General features: G+C 37.4%; 1 protein-coding gene across 3 annotated transcripts in view; it reads right to left on the reverse strand.

The window, feature by feature from the left end:
* Nucleotides 1-3,096: 3,096 nt before the first annotated feature.
* The window catches only part of lrrc1 (leucine rich repeat containing 1), a 28,305-nt gene continuing 10,960 nt past the window's right edge, over nucleotides 3,097-20,441 (reverse strand). Inside the window, exons 4-21 of one of the 3 annotated variants that reach the window (XM_086168640.1) lie at nucleotides 19,723-19,812; nucleotides 17,399-17,455; nucleotides 17,130-17,193; nucleotides 16,061-16,135; nucleotides 15,042-15,186; nucleotides 14,677-14,795; nucleotides 14,218-14,301; nucleotides 12,139-12,254; nucleotides 11,630-11,802; nucleotides 10,459-10,604; nucleotides 9,570-9,689; nucleotides 6,883-7,071; nucleotides 6,377-6,619; nucleotides 6,162-6,251; nucleotides 5,888-5,965; nucleotides 5,242-5,517; nucleotides 4,974-5,072; nucleotides 3,097-4,805 (exon numbers count right to left, since the gene is read on the reverse strand). In XM_086168640.1, coding sequence (XP_086024766.1) covers nucleotides 4,653-4,805; nucleotides 4,974-5,072; nucleotides 5,242-5,517; nucleotides 5,888-5,965; nucleotides 6,162-6,251; nucleotides 6,377-6,619; nucleotides 6,883-7,071; nucleotides 9,570-9,689; nucleotides 10,459-10,604; nucleotides 11,630-11,802; nucleotides 12,139-12,254; nucleotides 14,218-14,301; nucleotides 14,677-14,795; nucleotides 15,042-15,186; nucleotides 16,061-16,135; nucleotides 17,130-17,193; nucleotides 17,399-17,455; nucleotides 19,723-19,812 — 2,317 coding nt within the window. In that variant the 3' untranslated portion in view covers nucleotides 3,097-4,652. Of the gene's footprint in view, nucleotides 4,806-4,973; nucleotides 5,073-5,241; nucleotides 5,518-5,887; nucleotides 5,966-6,161; nucleotides 6,252-6,376; nucleotides 6,620-6,882; nucleotides 7,096-9,569; nucleotides 9,690-10,458; nucleotides 10,605-11,629; nucleotides 11,803-12,138; nucleotides 12,255-14,217; nucleotides 14,302-14,676; nucleotides 14,796-15,041; nucleotides 15,187-16,060; nucleotides 16,136-17,129; nucleotides 17,194-17,398; nucleotides 17,456-19,722; nucleotides 19,813-20,441 lie in introns of all 3 variants that reach the window. The other 2 variants (XM_086168633.1, XM_086168624.1) reach the window with 2 other exon arrangements.

A 20,441-nucleotide genomic window follows, 5' to 3' on the forward strand; every position in this document is an offset into this window, starting at 1 on the left:
CCTACTGTGCCCATATATAGCTGTATGTCAAATAGGCTTGTATGTATAGTCAATCACTCAATCTTGTGTAGCTACACCAGTTTTCAACAGTTTCGCTGTCCTTCAACACCCTCTCAGACTAAAAAAAAGGCCACCTTATCACTTTCCTCTCCTGGTAGAACTCCTTTACAACTACCCCAAGACTACTGGTAGCTATGAAAAATGAAGAGAATTTGTCTAGGAATTCTGGAGTGATGCACTTACTGGGGTTTGTTTTCATCTTGGTGTGTCCCCTGGGCTTTGGAGATTATTCATCTCACAGACTTTGGTGAGATGAATTATCTACTGCGGCTTCACCAGCTTCTTTTTCACATCAGTCAAGCAGACATGGAGACACCAATCTATGTCAGCAGGGTCCTGTATGGCTTCTACTGATCGTTGCACCGTCAAGCCCGCATGTTTTTGGACAACAAAGCATTCTCAGTCATAAGATCAATCATGTATGAATCCATTTGATAGAGTTTCTTGTTGTCTCTTGGTCGTGACATCCTTCTTCCTGTTGGCCTTGGATAACATGAGTGATAACACGTCCAGCTTTAGGTCCATAAGGATCTCCATCATTGTACCATTTTTCTATGGACGATTGCAGAGTTGTTTTGAACTCTATTACCATTCTTATGGAAATAATTATTGTATTATCCTCATTTGTAAAAGTACTGTCTTGTTTACCAAAGGACCATCAGCTCTAACATTAATGATAATGTCCTGTTTTGCTGACCTTTGTTTTGGAGCTAGACAATGCTGCCCCACAGCTTTACAATAACTTAGTTAGAAAGTTACTTGCAGTGCTCTTACCTGTCTTTCCCAATCAAAAGCGGTGGATGGATAACACAGTGAGGCCCCTGCTTAAAAGCTGGGATGCAGCCGATACAGCAGGCAACAGGCTAGCCTATGGAGGGGCTCGGAAAGATCTGAAAAAGGGTATACAGCTGCCGAAAAAGATAGAGGCAGTGCATTGGGGAGTACTTCAACAACAATAACCCAAGCTATATGTGGAAAGGCATCTCAATGACTGCTGTCCCCTTGCTTGAACCCCAGTGATCATGAAGTGCTTCAAGAGGATCTTCCTCATGCACATCAAGAACACCAGCCTTGTTGGGCTGGACAGCCTACAGTTCACCTACGGGGAGAACTGTTCTATGGAGGATGCTGTCTCACTAGCACCTCAGACAGCCCTGTCTCACCTTCAGCAACCTAACACCTATGTTAGGATGCTATTTGTGGACTTTAGCTCTGCCATAAACACCATCCTCCTGGACAAGCTGACCATGAAGCTGCTGGGATTGTCTGCATGACTATGTTCCTGGATCAAAGACTTTTTCGCCAACCAGCTACAAATGGTGAGAACGGGGGCCTCCACATCTTCCTCACTGAGCCTGAACACTAGCATGTTGCAGGGTTATGTCCTCAGCCCTGTCATCTTCACCCATATCACATAAATCTGTTCTGGATCATCCTGAACACTAGCAAGACCGAGGAGATTGCACTGGATTACAAGAGGTCCAGGAATACGGAATACACTCGCCTCTGCATACTTTGGGAGAAGGTAGAGAGTGTAGATAACCCCCGGCTCCTGGGTATCAACATTACATCCGACCTGCCTTGGGCTGTGAATATTTCACACCTGGTGAAGAAGGCCTAGCAGCAACTCTTTTTCCCCAGGAAGCTGAGGTGAGCTGGGCTCTCTTCCTAGTTGCTCACAAACTTTTACATTTTGTATGGCAGCTGCACAGCACGAGACAGAAAGGAGATGGGCTGAGTTGTGGGAACAGCACGGCGCTTGTGGGCTGCCTCCTTCAAGATCTGGGCTCAATCTATGCTGCCCAGAATCAGAGAAAGGCCTGACTCATTGCAATGGATCCCACCCATCTACCATATCCATCAGGAAAGCAGTGCAGGAGCATCAAAACCAGCACATCATGGCTGAGAGACAGCTTCTTTCCTAGAACAGTGCTTAGACAAAAAAACACGATGCCCCTGTTGACAAAAACTCAGACGTCCAACCCTGTAAAGATATCACACACCTAAAACATCCTATACCCTTGGACTAGCAATAAGCTGCACTTTAATTACGTTATATTACATTACCATCCTGCTGCTCCCATCTATTTCTAATCTATTCTACTCAAATGTGTATATACAATTTCTATTTGTATATACTATTTATACCTATATACTATGTCTATTGTATATACCATGTCCGCTCCTGTGTACATACTATCCTTATTTATACTCTCGTGCCTCTTTTTTATGCATACTCCGAGCCGAGAGTTCTCAACAAAATTTCATTATGCTTGCACAACGACAATCAAAAATCTTTACTCTTGAGTTAAGTCTTGAGTCTTTTCATTTGGAGATAATGTTACTCCTAATGTTGTCCTATTGTCTAAAACTGTAAGATGAGCTGTTACTATCTACGAGGAACCCAGCTTTTAAGAAACATTTTTAGCATTTGACATCAAAAGACTATAGCTTCTGTCTCCAGTTTTCAATTTTCTGGCATTATGATTCACAGTTAAGGCAACATAATTGTTAAAGCTACCGCATCACAGATAAACATGTTGAAACAGCCAATTATTCTCTCGCTCCTCAAAGTTCCTGTTCAAGAGGCCAATCATTAATTTCAGGAAAAATAACCTATTTAAACATAACGTTCTGTAACTCGTTCCAAATGAAGAAAACTAGAAGTATGTGGTGATATGCTCAGGATTCAGCCCTTGATATAGACGTCACTAATGCAGCGTGTTGGATTCCCTGTAACTGTCTGACAGAAGAATTTGACAGAATGTTAAACAAACATAGAGCAGAAGCTGCTGAGATTTAAAATCCTTGCTCTTGGATTTGAAATGAAAGGTGATGAAGGTACGATGCAAAGCAGAACAGTAGAACAAAAGAAAAAGTGCTTAAGCCAGTTATAATACCATACTGTATATACAGTCCACTACTCTCTGAGACAGATTGGACTTCTGATGCTGCTATTGTGCACAACACACAACAGTGACTCACAGTCACCACGTAGGGCACTATGCAACAAAAACAGACAACTCTTTGTTCAGATGCTTACAAATTATTCCTTTTAGAGCTTAATCCAAACAAGCAATTGGTAAACGATCAGCAAAATGTGTGAGTGCATTTTACAGAATCTATTAACTGCACAGTCCAGATAGAATTCATTATAGCCAGTATGTATATGAAAGGGGTAGTAAAAAGTAAAAGTGGAATGAGGAGATATTTAAAGCTCCTAGAAGAGGGTGGTTGGGGTATCATCAATTATTTTGGGTTTGCTAAATATGTACCCTTAACAAACGCTGGACAGACTAGGATACCTCATCTTTGTTCTCAGTCATGGAACCTCCAGCATTCAGTACAAGTTAAAATATGTTAAACCCTGAACAATATGGAAATTTGACCATTATATTTCAATATTCGTCAATGATATAATCTTTTTTGTAGATCTATCCAGGAGTACTCTAATATCCACATGAATAATAGTTTAATTTTGTGTCTTTTAAACTAGTTCACCATATACAGTTGTGATTGTAGCCTACTATGGAGCAGATTCTTAGATAATGTTTATTTAAATGATATGAATTTATCTTGTTGCATCGTAACTTTTGCCTCAATACTGTGAAAACAGAATTTTCTGTGTTGCAAAACAGTCTAACTAAAAAACCTATGCACACCAGTCCCTAATTTATACAGTAGCATACAAAGTCATCTTCTCAGATCCTGTATATGATTTCACTTTGGCATCTCTGAAGACTCGGTCCTCGGAAAAAACAACCTGACCTCAAGCGATTGATTTTGAGTAAAAGGTGACATGCATGTTTTTTTTTTTCCATCAAGCCTCTGTTCCTTCTCCACCCAAGAGGATTATCATCCATCAGTCTGTAAATGTTTCACATCACAATAAGCAACTTGTCAAGAGCAACAGCAGAGATGTGCATTATTGGCCATCCATCCAGCAATCTGACACAAATCGCAGCTAAAACCTTTGAAGTCAGTGTTTTTACTCAACTCTGACCAAGCTGTTTCCACATTTTAAAGGCAAAAGATTTTTCCATACCTAGTACTTGAGTTGAAAATAAAGTCAAATCGAAAACTTGTTTGATCATATGTTGAACATTGTGAACAAGTTGATTTTAATGTTAGCATTAACAAGTATTGAAATAGCCCGTGAAATGTCTTGGCTGATATACATTTTATCTTTGAATATGGCTTTGGATTGTTACTGAGTAATTGCAAGCTTATTTTTTAATTGGTGCCATGTCCACAGAGGATGTAAATCTTTGCACTGAACAGAGGGAAGTCAAATTTAGTATTTTTCTGAACCCTGAGCAGCTCCCTGCATTCTCTCCCTGCATTTTCTCGTAAGTTAAGTTATGGTAGCCGCTGAACAATCAAAAAAAACCTTATGGACTTCACAGTTTTATAGGCTGAGATGAAATTCATTATGTAGAGTTGAGGTAGGCTAGACTGACTGGATTCATTTTTCACATACATCACATTTGGTCATTTTAGCAAATTCATTTAATATCATAATTATTATTAGCAGCAGTGAAATCTGACATGAGAATCCATCAGCACTTCCATGGATTTTCTTTTGGCTGCGGTCAAGGTGGGTAGAAAGCACTGTCGTAACAGTCAGATTGTAGTTGTCTGTCAGGAATGTCAGATTCATGTGGCGGCTCCTTGTTGGGGCTGTGTGTCAAGAACTCAACATCTTCATCTGAGGTAGAGGGATGAGTGAGGATGATCCGTGGGATCTGTGAAGTGATTGCCAGAGAGGGAAACCGTGTTGAAAGAATAAATAGGTGCATGAAAAGATTATCTTTAATTATCTATTTTCAGCTCTTTTGATGAACATAAAAGCACAAGTTTCAGGATCTGATCTGTGTACACCAAATTAAATGATTGTAAAGGATGAGCCTTACTGGCATTGTGTGTTTCACAGCTTGAAGTAGGTCACTTTTCATCAACACTTCCGCCCCCAGGTGAGACAAGGGCCTATTCAGGCTACTTTCCAAATCATGCTGGAAAAGAAAGATATGATAAGAGAAAATGAGTAAGGAAAGGCTGCGAGAAAGACATCATAGTTGTTTTGAAGTTGTAATCCAAAATTGGTTTGATAACCACTGAAAAGCAATGGTAATACTTGTGAGTAAGTGCTTTGTGATAATTCTGAGATTTAAAAAAACTAACCACAATGCCATTGCCATTGCAGGCTGCCTCAATCATCATGGACAAACAATCGTCTACACACTCCCCCTTCTGTTGTGTGCTTCTTTGATCATAACTGTCTTGGGTGCAAAGCTGACAGTTTGTCATGTCCTGATTATACTGTGGCTCATCCAGAACGCAGATCTCATTCAAATGCAACCACTCCCTTTGCACCTTCATCTTGATGCAGCTCCCAGCATTTCGTAATGCGCTGACAGCCTCGAGGTGGGTTGCTCCCTGCATGTTGAGGCCATTGACCTATATGGTTACATTATGTTGAATAAGAGCAGGAGTGGCTAAGACAAATCATGCATAAGTGCAGATTCACTGAGAATGTGTATTCCCAATAAATCCAGCAGTATCATCATTGGCATGAATGTGAGCATTATATTGGAGTTTGCATTGGTGTTCCCTTTTGTCAATGAAAAAAAATCACAGTTCATAATGGCTTTACCACAGAGGGGAGCTGCTGAGACCAATCCACCTATATAATAATGCCCTCTCTTGGCCAGTGGTAGAACACCATAAAAGGTGATTTTTGTCAATGGTAACCTTTACTAACGATAATAGTTTAAATGCACAAATAAAGTTGCTGTTGTAAATGTTCCATAAAAAATGTTTCTCTTACCTCTAGCAATCTATCACCGATGCGGAGTCCGGCTCTTTCTGAGGGCCCCCCTTTTGTGACTCTGGAAATAAAAATACCCTGAAAGGAAGTACATATACATACTCCCCTCAATAAAAGCTATTATAAAATTTGCTAAGCATTTTTCACTACAGGTTTGATCATTTGCATGAATGAGCAGAGCACAAATACAGATGTCATTTGGCAATTTAGCATAAAGAGATTGATGACCTAGAAGGGTCTGTGAGATTTCTTGATCTTACACACTGTAAGTTACCTCATCATGGTCTCTGTAAGGCAAGGAGCCCTTCCCACCAGCAATGCTGATGCCCAGACTACCCCTCTGGCCAGATACTTTGACCTGTAACTTAAAAGACATACTTTATGTAGTTTTAAGGTAACATCAGATATTTTCAGTCACATCCTTGCCATTTTACAATGTAAAACACCACGGACACAATTTGGCATTTAAGAGAGATATAGGGCATTTACTCTTAATGGCACTTGGGAGATGGAGGATTCCCCTTTAGGAGAGGTCTTCTCTGTCTGCAAAGGTTTCAGATGGCTTGTGAAGGGGGAAATCCTTGAGAAGTTATCAAGGTCACCAAGGAGACTGGACCCTGCATTAGCAGCCTTGTGTAGCTGAAATTTCTTTCCCTCAGGAGTGGTACCTCTCTGGTAAGAAGCCCAGCACGGAGAGCTATCACACTCTGACAACTTGCCTGCTGCAGCCTGCTGATAAGAAATGATGCCAAGCTTTTATGTTCAATAATTCTTGATATTTACTTTGAACTCACACTTGGGAGAGTGCAAAACATAAAACATTTGTCCCAACTGAAGTAAAAAAAAATCTTCTATCTCCATATAATGTTTCTCAGCACATCATTTTGAACCACATAGAAACATAAGAATCCTGTTTAGGACCACACTTCATGCAAATCATAGAACAAAACTATACCGACATCAAGGCAGCAACATACCAAAACTAGAAAACAAACCTGCATGAGTTGCTTTATTTCCTCAGTTTCCTCTTTTTCTGTGTGGTGATCACTCATACTGTCACTGGTTGGCAACTGTTGGAGGCTCCCTTGTGGACTTTCTTTGGTTGCCACCCAGCTAAAGCCAGGAAATGCCCTGTTTTGGCCACTGGTCCTGAGGGATGGGTTAGTATGGGGATTTCTACTCTCCTGAAGATAGTCAGAAGATAGCACCTGTTGTTAAAAATTAATGTCACCATATTAATTTGAAAATCAACAACACCCATGTCAAAGAAAATGTGGATAATTTCATCCATCACTGCAGGGTATATTTTCTTATGAAACTGAGGTACATCATGCACAACATATCAACATGTAAATCGGAGAAGCTGATTAGGTATGAAACAGTGATTCATTTGGCTGTGTATTTTTGTGCATCAGGAGTCACTAGAGTTATCATGATGCATGAATTTCATCACCCTTTGTATTCAATTTGTCTGTTGACCAAGGCCAGTTTCCTTTGAGAAAAAAAAGCACTATATAAGCCAGGAAAGTGAAAATCTAGATACCAGAACCTGTCCAAGAGAACAACCCATTAGCCACTTATTACTACTGCTATATGTCTCACGATATTGATGTGAATCTTTTTTGGTTTTTAGTTGTTGAGAAAAACTACGTTTGTGAATACCTCTATGGAAAAATCAACTCCAGCACAGCTAGTGATACCATTTGATACTGGATAAGATTTTGTGTAAATAATGGAGTTTGAATCAACACAAGGCTCCCTGGCTGCCCCTCTAGTAAAGTGTTTTTGCATCTGTATCAGTGACACAACAATTTCAAAACCTCAAAGACCTCAGTAAGTCTGAGTGCTATTGTTCCAAGCCTTGTACTGATTGTCTCATTTTTTATTTTGAGACAACCCCTTTATTAGTCACATAGTTTCAATTGATTCCTATTTTATAAGGTATATACAGACCAGACACTACATCGCCCGAAACCCACATTAACATCTTCACCATCAAGAAAAGCATTACCTTTCTTAAAATAACCAAATATCACAAACAGGCTGTATTATCTGTATACTGAAAGCATGCCGGCATCAGTACAGCATTTAGCACATGCAGGGTACACAAGTCAACAATGACACATGCTAACAAAGCATTACAGACAGCTGGAATGACATAAAAAGCAAAAGGAGGGGCCAGAGAAGGACACATTTGATTGCCTGTTTAGTTAGTCAGTTTCAGCCTAAGACAATTTTTGATGTATTATGGAGAAGCACAAAATAATATTTATTTAAATCCCTCATCAAAGGTCGTTCAGATATATTATGTTCCGGTCAAATTTGGTTTATTAAAGCCAGAAAGTGTATGATATTCATTGAACTCAACAGGCCATTAGTCAAAGGAATGACAAACATGATTCTTAGTGTTGCACTCATTTTATTGATCAGTGGTTAAATCTCATTCAAATCTCAAGGCTCAGTGCCTCTTTGAGATCCCGTTTGTGCAGTTTTGATCAGAACATAATTAAAAACATAAAAACAACATGAACCAGTTTCCCTGGTCCACTTTTTTGCAAATCAATTTAACAACAAAATAATACAATTTATTATGTACCATATAAAAGAATACGATTTGTGAAATACTGAGAAGTGCATTTAAGAGGAACTTCTAACTGTATTTTTAAAAAGGATGCCACCCTTGTGGTACGAACCGCATTATCACCAAACCTCCATTGATTATTCTGTACAGTACTCTTTGTTGTGGGGAGGCGGGCTGTCATAAAAAATACAGCCGCTTTTGGCATCTATTTGAAAACAAAACAAATCATAAAAGCAGTAAAGCACAGTAGACATAAATAAGATGGCATTATTATTCCTGTGTAATGATTGTGTGGATGAGTAAAGTCTGATAAGCAGGACTTAAATTCCAAACCATATACATTATTATCATTAGCGGGTCTAATTATAACCGAGAGTATCTACAAATGAACAAAAAAGGCTTCAAGATTGCCTTGGAAACCCAGTCATTTTATATGGATTGAATAAGACATTAATATCTGGGTTTTGTTCATTATTTTGATTTAGAATGGAAAAAAAATATTAATATGTAAATGAAAATGAAATCTGCTATACACTCTTTATTTACATCTGAGCTGCCAAAAAGTACAAAAGTATTAATATTCACAAAAGACTATACAATTATCTTTAATCAGTAGGTCCAAAAATTCCTGCTTTGTATGCCCCAAAAATAAAAAGAAATAGTCACCCAGTGTTTTTAAAAAACAGCTTTAGAACAAATAAAGAGAACATTTACAAAGTTTGCACCACTTTATAGAGATGTAGAACAATAGTGCAACTACCTAATGCGTATTTTTAAAAGAGGCTTTTAAAAAAGTAATAAAACTTTTAAATATTTTAAAATGATCTCCTCTGCAGGTTATTGCTGACGATATACAGAACAAGAAGGCACAGCGGCTCTAGTAGGCTGAGTCGAGCCCATTTTACACAGGATATAAGATGGATTAAGGTTACCGGCATCCCAGGGTTTAATAAGAGGAAGGGTAGGCCACACTGGGGTTGTAGGTAAAAGAAAACAAGAGCTGCAGGGTTGTGCGGGATGACATGGTGAGACACAGGAGGTAAAAACATCTCTGAGGTAAAGTCACACAGATGTAGTCACTCTGTCTGCAGCATTATTGACCTCATTTTTGTTGGAGTCCAGGCCTTTGGCAGCATTCAGGTCATTGCGGAGATTCTCTACTGCTTTCTTCATTGATTTTAGCTCACCTGGGTGAGGTGTTGCACGGCGAAGTAGTGTTCCCTGTATACATCAGAGTACATCAGAATTAATGATACATTTGCTGCAGATCAGGAATAAGATGCTGTGATTTAAAGGTACAGTAGGGTGATAACAGAATTGATGGTTGCCAATTTGCAGTATTCACAACATGGAAATTATGGTAAACTGAAATGGAAGGGAAGAATAACATTACTATCTTCTTTGATATTTCGTTAGTTGTTTCATGTAATTTAATTTACATAAGTTCAAAAAGTCTCACCTGTTACTCCTTTAAAGTTACAAATATATACTGTAGTCTATTGTCTACATATGGATGGCTATTACTCATTTTCTAATGTCTGATATTTGGCTGAGTCGCTCATCATGTATCTGCATCATTAGAATCGGCATATTTTATCTATTTATTTGTCTAGTTAAGGGTAAGGAGAGGCCACCAATGATACACAGATTTCAGCAATAAGATATTTGAATAGAATTTGAAAAAAATAATCAAAGGGTATCAACAATAAACACATTTTTAAATTAAATGTATGTTTTTGTTTGGGTTTTTTTAAACCATTCAAAAATGATTTTCCGGAGCTATCTTGTGTAATATATTTTTATACAGAACTTGCTAGATATATGGGTGAAATGTGTGATGCAGAAAAGGAAAAAAAAATGCCGGTAAAAAAACTAACCACTAAAAGGCACAGAAAAATAAGTCATCATCGCACGTGTTTGCAATATCACCATGCTTTTCATTATTTAATCACTATAGACCAAACGTTATCATCAATGGCAACGATCTCACCTTGTCATTCTCATCATCCTCATCTTCATCATCATCCAAGAAGTGAATGGCACTGATCCTGTTCATGGCTTTGTTGTCCCATGTGTCATCTGCCATGTCATTCACCAGGCTCTCAAGGGCTCCACAGCGGGCAAGATTATCAGAGCCTTTTTTTTTCAACCAAAACATACTATTAGTACAGCCCATGGCGGCAGATAAGTACTGATACAAACATTTTAAAAAGGGTAAACTCTTCAGCAAATCAATATCACCATGATTGCTATTCAACAATCTGCCAACTCATCTAATGAGGCTTTCAAACAACCCAACTCTCATAAGCAAAAGCCTGAAACTGCCAGATCATAGTTTCAAATCCCAGCTTAGTCACTGGCTTACAGCAATACAATCTACCCAGCCCCCAACCTGCTATACAACTTCACTGATCTGACCGCCATCACTTATAACTGGTTCTCTTCTACTAAAGAGTCACCATCACATTAGTAAAAAATTTCTTCTTGAGGGAGAAACAGGGGCGTTTTGAAAATGAAGAACACATCCACAAAAACATCTAATGTTTGACAATAAGTCACAATTATTTCAGATTTGGGCTCCAGGCTGAGGATGGCAGCAGAGGACAAATTCCAATAAACTCTTGTATCAAGCAGAGGCACAGCCAGCCATTGGTTAGATCCCTGTACCCAGTGGGTGAGCTTTTAATGGAAGCAAGCCAGCCACTGTTAAGCCTCTTTAGCTGTAAAGGCCACTGCATTTCTGGAAAAAAAAATCATGAAGGAAGGCCTCAAGGGACAGGAGATGCCCTGATCTGTTATAGTCACTGTGATCCTTTACAGGACCTCATAATCAACAGATACTGCAGGGAAGGATCAGAGGGCAGGGAACACACTGTGCTTCCCGAAGCAGATCATGTGATAATGTCATCAAGGACAGAGAGCAGTATATATGAGCCAACAACTGATGAGGAATATTACTCAAATGTCAACGTCATGGTTCCATGTTGTTTCACCAGACAAGAAACTCTACATGTCAGAAGATGCTGATATACTCATGTGTAGTATGAGAATACAAATGTGTACACCTCATACGTACACAAAACATTATTTTGGAATCACTTTTTGTGGTTAATCACAATTATGTGATCTGAAAACATGACAAAAAGTGGTAACATCCTTACCTTTATTGTCAGATTCATATGGTTGTTGAGGCAGCAGCACGCAGGTGAGGACTTTCTCGCCTGAAGTAGGATCCACATCTGTCTGAAAGGTGAGGAGGGGCTTGGACTGGTTTTCTGACAACCATAAAGCTTTTAGCTGCAGCGTGATCAGGGACATTGGTAGGTGGGTGAGCCTGAACACAAACAGGAAATAAACCATTGTCACTGCTGATGGCATAACCTAATTGACTTCTATAACTAGAAATGTTAACCCAAAGAAAAAAACAAGAGGCTAACTATATGTTAGGACAAAGTATGCATGACACTGTTACCAGAAGGTAGTAAAACTGCTGAGCAGCTGTTTTGACCATAAAGATAATCTGAGGCATGCTGTTGAATATTTTATGTGAAGTCAGTGCAGTTCTAAAAAGACTTATCCAAATCAGGATATACCAGAAAAGCAAAGCTGAAACAAGCCCATTCTGAAAGACAAATAAAAGAGATTGTGTTTTATTGAATGCTGAGCAAACCTGTTTCCAGAAACATCTAGCACATGTAGCTCTGTGGCTTGAGACAGTTCCGATGGTATCCTTGTCAGTCTGTTCTCACGTACACAGAAGACATTCAGACCACTGCAGCCCCCTATCTGGATAACAGAAGACACAACTTGATTAAGCAAAAATGTCAGCAAATACAGGAGTTCTGAGAAACAAACTTACCGTTTAGTGATGCCTCTGACATTTATGTTGTGGAATATTTTCAGTAAGAAAAACTTAAATCTAGGAAAAAGTGAAACTTTGTTTTGAGCATTTATTCACTTTGACCCAGACTAGGGGAATCCAAAGTCAGAGGAGTTAAATGTCAATGGGATGTAGCTGAGGGACCTATATTTAGGAACAATTAGGCTGAGTGGCCAAAAAAGCAGGGGCTTGATGGGCCAACTAAATCTATTAATCTGCTTTATCCTGGGCACTGTGCAAGTGCAGAGATTCATAGCATTAAAAGAAGCAGGTTAAGCTCATTTAATTTACAAAAGTAAACACACAAAGTAGTAATTACATAATCAAAGCAGAATGAATCCTTAAAAGTAAACACTGGCATCTAAAACAAACCCAATGTGTCCAATTTGCAAACAAATTTGATATTGTATGACTTATTTTTGTTTTTATATAATCTCTGTTGAAACTCAGTGAGAGAAAATGAGCAGCTAATAACCAATCAATAGAATCTATAAACTGGGCCAATGGTCAAGTAGCCCTGCAAAGCACAAGTCGATATTTGGGCCAGGAATACAATGTGATTGTTGGAGATGTCATGCAATGGTGGAAAAACACTAACCATGGATTCATTATCTAGACTAAGTGTGCTGTTATTATTCTCCACACCCTGCCGTCTTTGCCTTATTAAGACATAGGGGCATTGTACAATGTCTAAAGAAGCTTTAAACCAAGCAAACACACACTCAACAAACAAGAGGTTGGAAAAGAATGTCACAAACAAACACAATGAAGATACTCAGAGCTGGGCAAACCAGAGGACTGAGCAAGAAAAGTGGCAAAAAGACAGCAAAACAAGCAGAAGCACTGTTGAGCCAATTATGAATGAAAAACGTCAACCACTCTAAACAATCAGACTAAAGGTTAAAGAGAATAATTAAAATAATTTTATTATGACTATAAAGCAGTATACAAGTATACTCCACTTTCTTTTTTTATTCCAGAACAGCATTGCTGTAACCACAGTTCTAACCACAACATAGTGAATGTGCCACTACATGCCAGCATTAATAGCTTCTCACAGTTACACAACATACTGGTTCAACCCTAACGTTTTGGTGAAACAAATTTTGGAAACAAATACCATGTTTGATGAAATATTTCAAACTGTCAAAGCGAGGGATTCACTGCATTAACAGCTGTTTAGTTGGTCAGATTATTTTAGCAAGGAATACAATAACTCAACCTCTAACCTTATGCTTACAATATTAGAAGGATCAAGTTTTGACATCAGTGACTTAAAGGAAAATTATAATCATATCGTCGTTCACACGTAGAAGTGCATGATTTGAATAAAAGCTAAAATCATGCACAACCACATGATACCAGAGGTCCTGCTGCCAGTCTGGCACTGACATTTTTTAAAGTGTGGTTAAAATATAAATGTTTATAACATACTTCAACGATGTCATTAAACACTACAATACTTCTTGTTTCAATTATTACTTACTCCTATCTATAACCATAGACTGCAAGGCAGTTTTATTAGAAAATGTATACATATATTAGTTTGTTTATTTGTCTTTATTAATTTATTTTTTACTATTATTTGCACCATTTGTAATGCTGCTATAATAACTGAATTTCCCTGTTGTGGGCTCAATAAAGATCTTATCAACTATATTATGCCATAAAGTGGTATGTAGTTAAGTGCTGATTTACTATTATTTATAATGTAAGCTAAAATGTATAGCGACTTCAATATTTTCCTTGTTCATTATTTCATTTTTTCCGTTTTTCAGCTTTTTCTCAATTAAGAGCTGAACCGCTTCCTGAGAAACATTAGTAAAAAAAGTTAATATGTTTGTTTAAAAATTAAAATTAAAATCAGACCTCCTTGGGTAAAGATGATAGTCGATTTCTATCACAGTTGAAGTTGGAAAGTCGTTTTAATTTCCCGATACTTCTTGGCAAACTCTGTAAAAAAAGAAGTAAAAAATAAATAGATAAAGAAAAACAATTGAATTAATGAAAAGAAAACATATTTAACACCAAATCTTATAGAACAATGTTTATCAAATACATATCTGCCTTCTAATATCATCTTAAGGTGCTGATTCACTGATAATTCAACTGCCAACAATGGGTTTATTCATCCAACTTGAACAATACCTACAAAAAAAAGAATTTCTCCAAAATACCCTGCCATCTAGAGAGCTCAGAAGAAGAAAATAAATACACAGTCCTGCAGAAACTGTCTTCAATCAACTTCAACAATGTCAGCAGACGGACTTAGAACAGGGCTGTTTTAAATTACTTTGGTTAGAAAAAAAATCCAGCTTAAAAACATACCTGTATCTGATTCTCTGTAAGCACCAGCTCAGTAAGGTTTTCACAATTTCCAATGCTTTCTGGGATACAGGAAAGCCTGTTCTGATCAGCTTTCAATATTGACAGTTTTCGTAGTTTTCCTAAAAAGAAAGGAATTGGTTACTGATTGTCAGATTATTTTTTTAACCGCAATACTGTGGTAAACTGATTGCTCTTGACTGTGTTGATTCCTCTCAGTTAATTCAAAGACCAAGACACATGAGCTCACTAGTTACACTGAAAGCAGCAGTTTACTTTTTATCAAAAGACGATAGTTTATCTATTAAATTATAAAAATAGCAATAATGTTGATTATTACGAAATGTCCTGAGAGACTGTGTGTTTACCAATTCTTTCTGGGAGAGCATCAATGAGGTTCTGAGATACCAGCAGGTCAGTTAGTGCAACAAGGCCCCCAAGCTCCACTGGAAGCCGCTCCAGCTTGTTTTCTGATACATCAAGACACAACAGGCTTTTCATGCTGCCCATCTCCTGAGGTGCAAAGCAGAGATCAAAAATGTGACTGAAAATAGAACAATTTCAAATACAATATTGGAAAGCAGTCAAAATGAGTAGAAGAGTACAGTTGACCAAACAATATGTATTTTTACTTTCAGCAAATATTGAAACAAATTACTGCATTGATATTTAGTAAAAATTCTGAGAAGCTTGTCGAAAAAGGGGATACAATTTAAAATGGGATATATCCACCCCGAGTGGATTTCATAGTGATTCCGTTAGTGAAAAGTAAGTCTAAAAACAAAATATGTATTTTCTGCTATTAAGATTGTCTCAAACTTTGATCTGAGAAAGATATGGATCAATAGAGTTGTTGTCCTCACTGCCAAAACTCAAAAAGCTTGTAACTCTGAAGGGGAAATGCGCTGCATTCAGTCACATTATTCATCACAAGTAATTTAGATTCAACAAAAAGCCAAAAGTAAATAACGGCTCATATTATATAGATAACCTGTCTGCAGTCAGCTTTGATTCCCATCAAAAATAATGTAAGGTGAGATGGCAAACTTGTGAGCATTTCATGTGATGAAAGTGAAATCATTAATTATAAAAAAGTATGCATCATGAGATTAAATGAAACAATCCAATACTTATATACCTATCATATAATTCTCACTGGTTATGAGTTTTAAAAATGATGAAAACCTTGGCACAACACAAGCAGAAAGCCAAACAATCTATATAAGTATGATATTTAGACAAAACTCTGGATATTACACCTTTAACAACTATGTTGGTCACTTCTTCAAGAGCACTTGTAACCTCAACGATATCTGTGTCAATCCATGCTAAAGAACAACGATTAAAAATGTAGAATGCACCAAAATAAAGACAATGATGAGCTTACTGCAGGTATTTCAGCCAACTGGTTTCCATCGAGCCACAAGTCCTTCAAACTGACAAGACTGCCTATTGTCTCTGGCTATGTGGGAGGAAGAAACACAGGAATTGAATTGGTGAGAGCAAAGAAAACAGAAGACAAAGAAAGACAATAAAGCAGAAAAAAAATTTAGGACTTACTCCTATTGTACTTCTTTTTGATTTCACAACTAATTACTTGTAATTTGTCTTACATCTTATATCTATCTATGCGTATGTCCTATATTTTTTAAATTTAACCAGGAAGACTTTTTGCCACTGTACATTATACTGACCAAGGTTGGCCCAGACAGTTGTTTCAACCTCCATTATTGGTCTGTTATTGGTCTGTCATTATAAATAGCTCCCTGTTTGGACCAAAACAATTAGAGGAAAATCAAACTAAAAACAAAAAAAAGAACTGACGGTCAAACATGGCTTAAACCTGTAGTAGGCTTCAGAAGAGCTAAGAGAAGATGCAGAGTGTGTCACTACCGGTAATTGTTTTTGTTAACAGTACAAATAATATCTGACGTTACACATATGATACCGGAAACATCACTTACAGCCTAAAACTGAACAACTTGAAGAGCAGAATAATTTAATTATACACTAAAATTTATCAGAGGTATATCATGGGTAAGAGATAAAACTGCTATTCCAGCAGACTGACTTTTTATCTGACTGCAGGGCAAAATTCACTCACAAACATGAATTTGCAAATATGTAATTACTTATCTGTACAGTGTATTGTGCATTGACTTGAAGATAAAGTATAACATATCAACAGCCATCTCCATTCAGTCTGATGGTCAGTAAATCACGCTCTTTGTTTAACCGCTCACATAAGATTACAACTTAAAGCCCAAGCTAGAAGCAGATGGTCATCCTCTCTTCTGCGTGATAAGAAGTAGAAGCTGTTCTTGAGGAATGCTAATCTACATGGACTTGATGAGAACATGGAAACAGCAAAAGTACATTCCTGCTCATTTTGTGAGTAACCACATAGTAACACAACTACCGTGTGGAAATGGCTCCCAGCATCTAGTAATACTTACCAAACTGTACAGCTCATTATTGCCTAGGTCGAGTTCTTCAAGTTTCTGAAGCAGTGACATGGATCTGTAGATTGAGACAGTTCGATTCAATATAAAAGGCATGCGACTCAATAAATCTTTTATATGTTGAAGTCTTAAAAAATATTGAAATGTATTTTTGAACAATATTTTGAACCAAACCACAGTCTGGTTCTTACATGCACAAAGAGTAAAATTGTATAAAATGGAATTAATGTGCAACTGCTCAGTGGGATGGATAAAGTACTTACTCTGGAAGGAATGTCAGGAGATTTTCTCTGAGCTCCAGGGATACCAAATTGGACAAGCTATAATGATGGACGAGAAGAAAAGGTGTAACTTTCTCAAAAGGCTATGACAACCATCAAAGAAAAATCAATTGCATCCAATGAATACACACATAGTCTTGATAATGTGTCCCTAAAGAGAGGAAGGACACCTAAATAAGTTTTAAAATGGCCACGAAAGACTTCCTTGCAATCAAAGAGAAAGGAAGTACTTTGGAGGTACATCAATTCTTATCATGGTCATAAAAATGTCAGCAGCATAAACAGCCAGTAGAAACTGAAAAGTAAAGCAAAATATCTCAACAGGCTGAGAGAAATGGTTATCTTTTAGCAGTGCTCATTTTACATGAGCACTGCTTGTGTTATTAAAAAATTAATAAAACAATTGAGCCCCTCCATGACTTTAACAGCCTAAAGAAATAAAATAAAGAAAAATTCATTTGAGAAAGTATTGCAACAGGATAACGTAAATGTTAATATAAAACAAACACCAAGAAAAAAAGATATAACAAAACATTTGTCCTAACCGGTTTTTCGTTAACCTACATACCTTTACTAGTACTTTTTGATGCTCATTTTATTCATACCAACACATTAGTCGGCAGGAGATTTAAAGGAAAAGAATCTTCAGCCATCTAAAATCAGTAACTCTTCTGTTAATCTTGTGGGTTTAAGAGAAACTCATCTTAGCATGAAGAAACTCCAATCCACAACAGAAATCAATGTCTTTCAACCCCAAAACACATATGTTCTCAAACAAAAGAAAAAAAAAACATTAGGTCGTTTCAACACACATATGGATTTCATTTCCCATGCCTATGAGTTGGTCTTTTCTCAAAGGATTATGTAAGACCGACATGGTGCATATAAAGGCATATAAAAGCATATAAAGGATTGTTGTACCAGGAGAAAAATTGTGCAGGCAGATTACTTGGATTCAACTTGAGCATGTGGTTGAAATATACACAGACACACATTTTGTGCATTTTGCAGGATGGACAGCCATATTTAGAACCAAATCCCAAGACTTTTTAATACTAGCACAATAGAATGACAATAAACACTGAAGTTCCTATAAGGACATTGTATATTTGATATAATCACCAAAAATAAATCACTATACAGATATAAATATAGAATTTTGAATGTAGGAGAAAAGATAAGAGCTGAAGGAAATGATATTAGGACATTAAAGGTACACCCTAGGAGATTTTGAATAAGTAATACATTTGTAAATTAAATCATCCCTTTGGCCATATTTACCTGAAACAAATAAAATAATGTTTTATCTTATCTTACATAGTTCTGTCACTAAATCTGTTTGTAACTGAACCCAGCAATTAGAATAAGAATTTTGGCAAAGATGTCTTTTCGGGATTGTTGGGTTTTTTTTTGTTTTGTTTTTTTTGTCTTTTTTTTGCAAAGCAGCCTTGAAAAAGAAATTTGATAATTCTTCTCTCAAGAGTTCCCTGAAGACAATACAAACAACATATTCCAGAACTGCACACCAGTATTTTATTTGTGAGTGAGTTTGCACTGTATATACAGACTCAACCAGGGTGGTTGTCACTCAGTTGGTATAGCAGACATCCATCTAATTGGAAGGTTGGCATTTCAGTCCTAGCTACACTTGTCTGCTTGCTGAAGCTTCCTTGGCCAAGGCACCAAACTCCCAGATGCCCCAAAGGGTCTGGTTAGTCACAAACCATTGATCTGTGAATGCATGTATGTGAAATCCATGATGGAGCGCTTTGAAACCACAAGGTGATGGAGGAGGCGTCAATTCCATTTACTATTTTTGGTGTGCTCTATGTACTAGCATCAGGTTTTCTCAATGTTGCATGTATTTCTCATTTTAACAATCAACTTTAATGCTTAACTTTATCAAAAGCTGCCCCAAGGTGCTTGGATTTACAGAGGCAACGGAATAAGTGGCCAACCTGGTCATTCTGTCCATGGTCTGTAACAAAGCCAAATAATTTATGTAACAGATTCCATATTGAAAACATACTGTAGCGTTTAGAATTACTTAATATTACTTTAATCTTAATACCGAAAAGAAAAATAGCAACAAGACTTGAAAATGCTTGCTGACAGGAAAAGTGAAAAAAGATTTTATGCACCACAAGTGGAACACCTGCGCGCAATTTAATCAGTGAGATATTAGCAACTGCAGAGTCAAGGGAAAATGTTGTTTTAAATATTTGTATGATAAGTGAAATATGGAAATATTTAATTGCATATTAATTGCAAAGGCTGCTGCACTCAGCAAATGAAAATATACTTACTTTCCAATGTTTTCTGGAAGAACTTGTAATGAGATGTCATTGATGGAAAGGCATGTTAGATTCTGTAACTCTGGAAAGCTCTCAGGTAGCCTGGAAAAACAGGGGAGTCAGTGTTGAACCGCATGTTAACCCAAAACAAGATGTAACGCAATTAAAGGGTTTTAGCAAAGTCAGTTGGTGTGTGTTTAGTTGTTCACAGCAGTCCTAACAGTTGAAAAAAAATCATATATATTCATATACACACACACACACACACACACACACACACACATACAGATATGGATGGAAATACACATACTGTAGCAAGTTGCGAATATAAGGGTTTACATCCATGGTCACGGGGGAAGCTGATGTCAGCCTATCCCAGCTGATATCGCGCGAGAGGCAATTGGCAATTGCCTCTCGTCCGATGTCAGCTTGCCAATTGGGGACTAATAATTTTTTTCTGATTCTGGGTACACCCTGGACAGGATGACAGTTAATCACAGGGCCACATACAGACAGACAAGCATTCACTGCCTCAGTCGGACATCTGGGCAAATTTCCAAAATTTTCCAATTAACCTGCTGCATGTTTTTGGACCTATATATCTATATATATATAAGCGTACATACGCGCACACGCAAACGCACACACACATATATATACATATATACATATGTATAAATAAACATGCGTGTGTGTATATATATATATACATGCATATGTATATAGATGTA

The sequence above is a fragment of the Fistularia commersonii genome, chromosome 2 (genome assembly GCF_037954325.1).
Source record: "Fistularia commersonii isolate RoL2024-O1a breed Wild chromosome 2, RoL_Fcom_v1.0, whole genome shotgun sequence".
Taxonomy (NCBI): domain Eukaryota; kingdom Metazoa; phylum Chordata; class Actinopteri; order Syngnathiformes; family Fistulariidae; genus Fistularia; species Fistularia commersonii.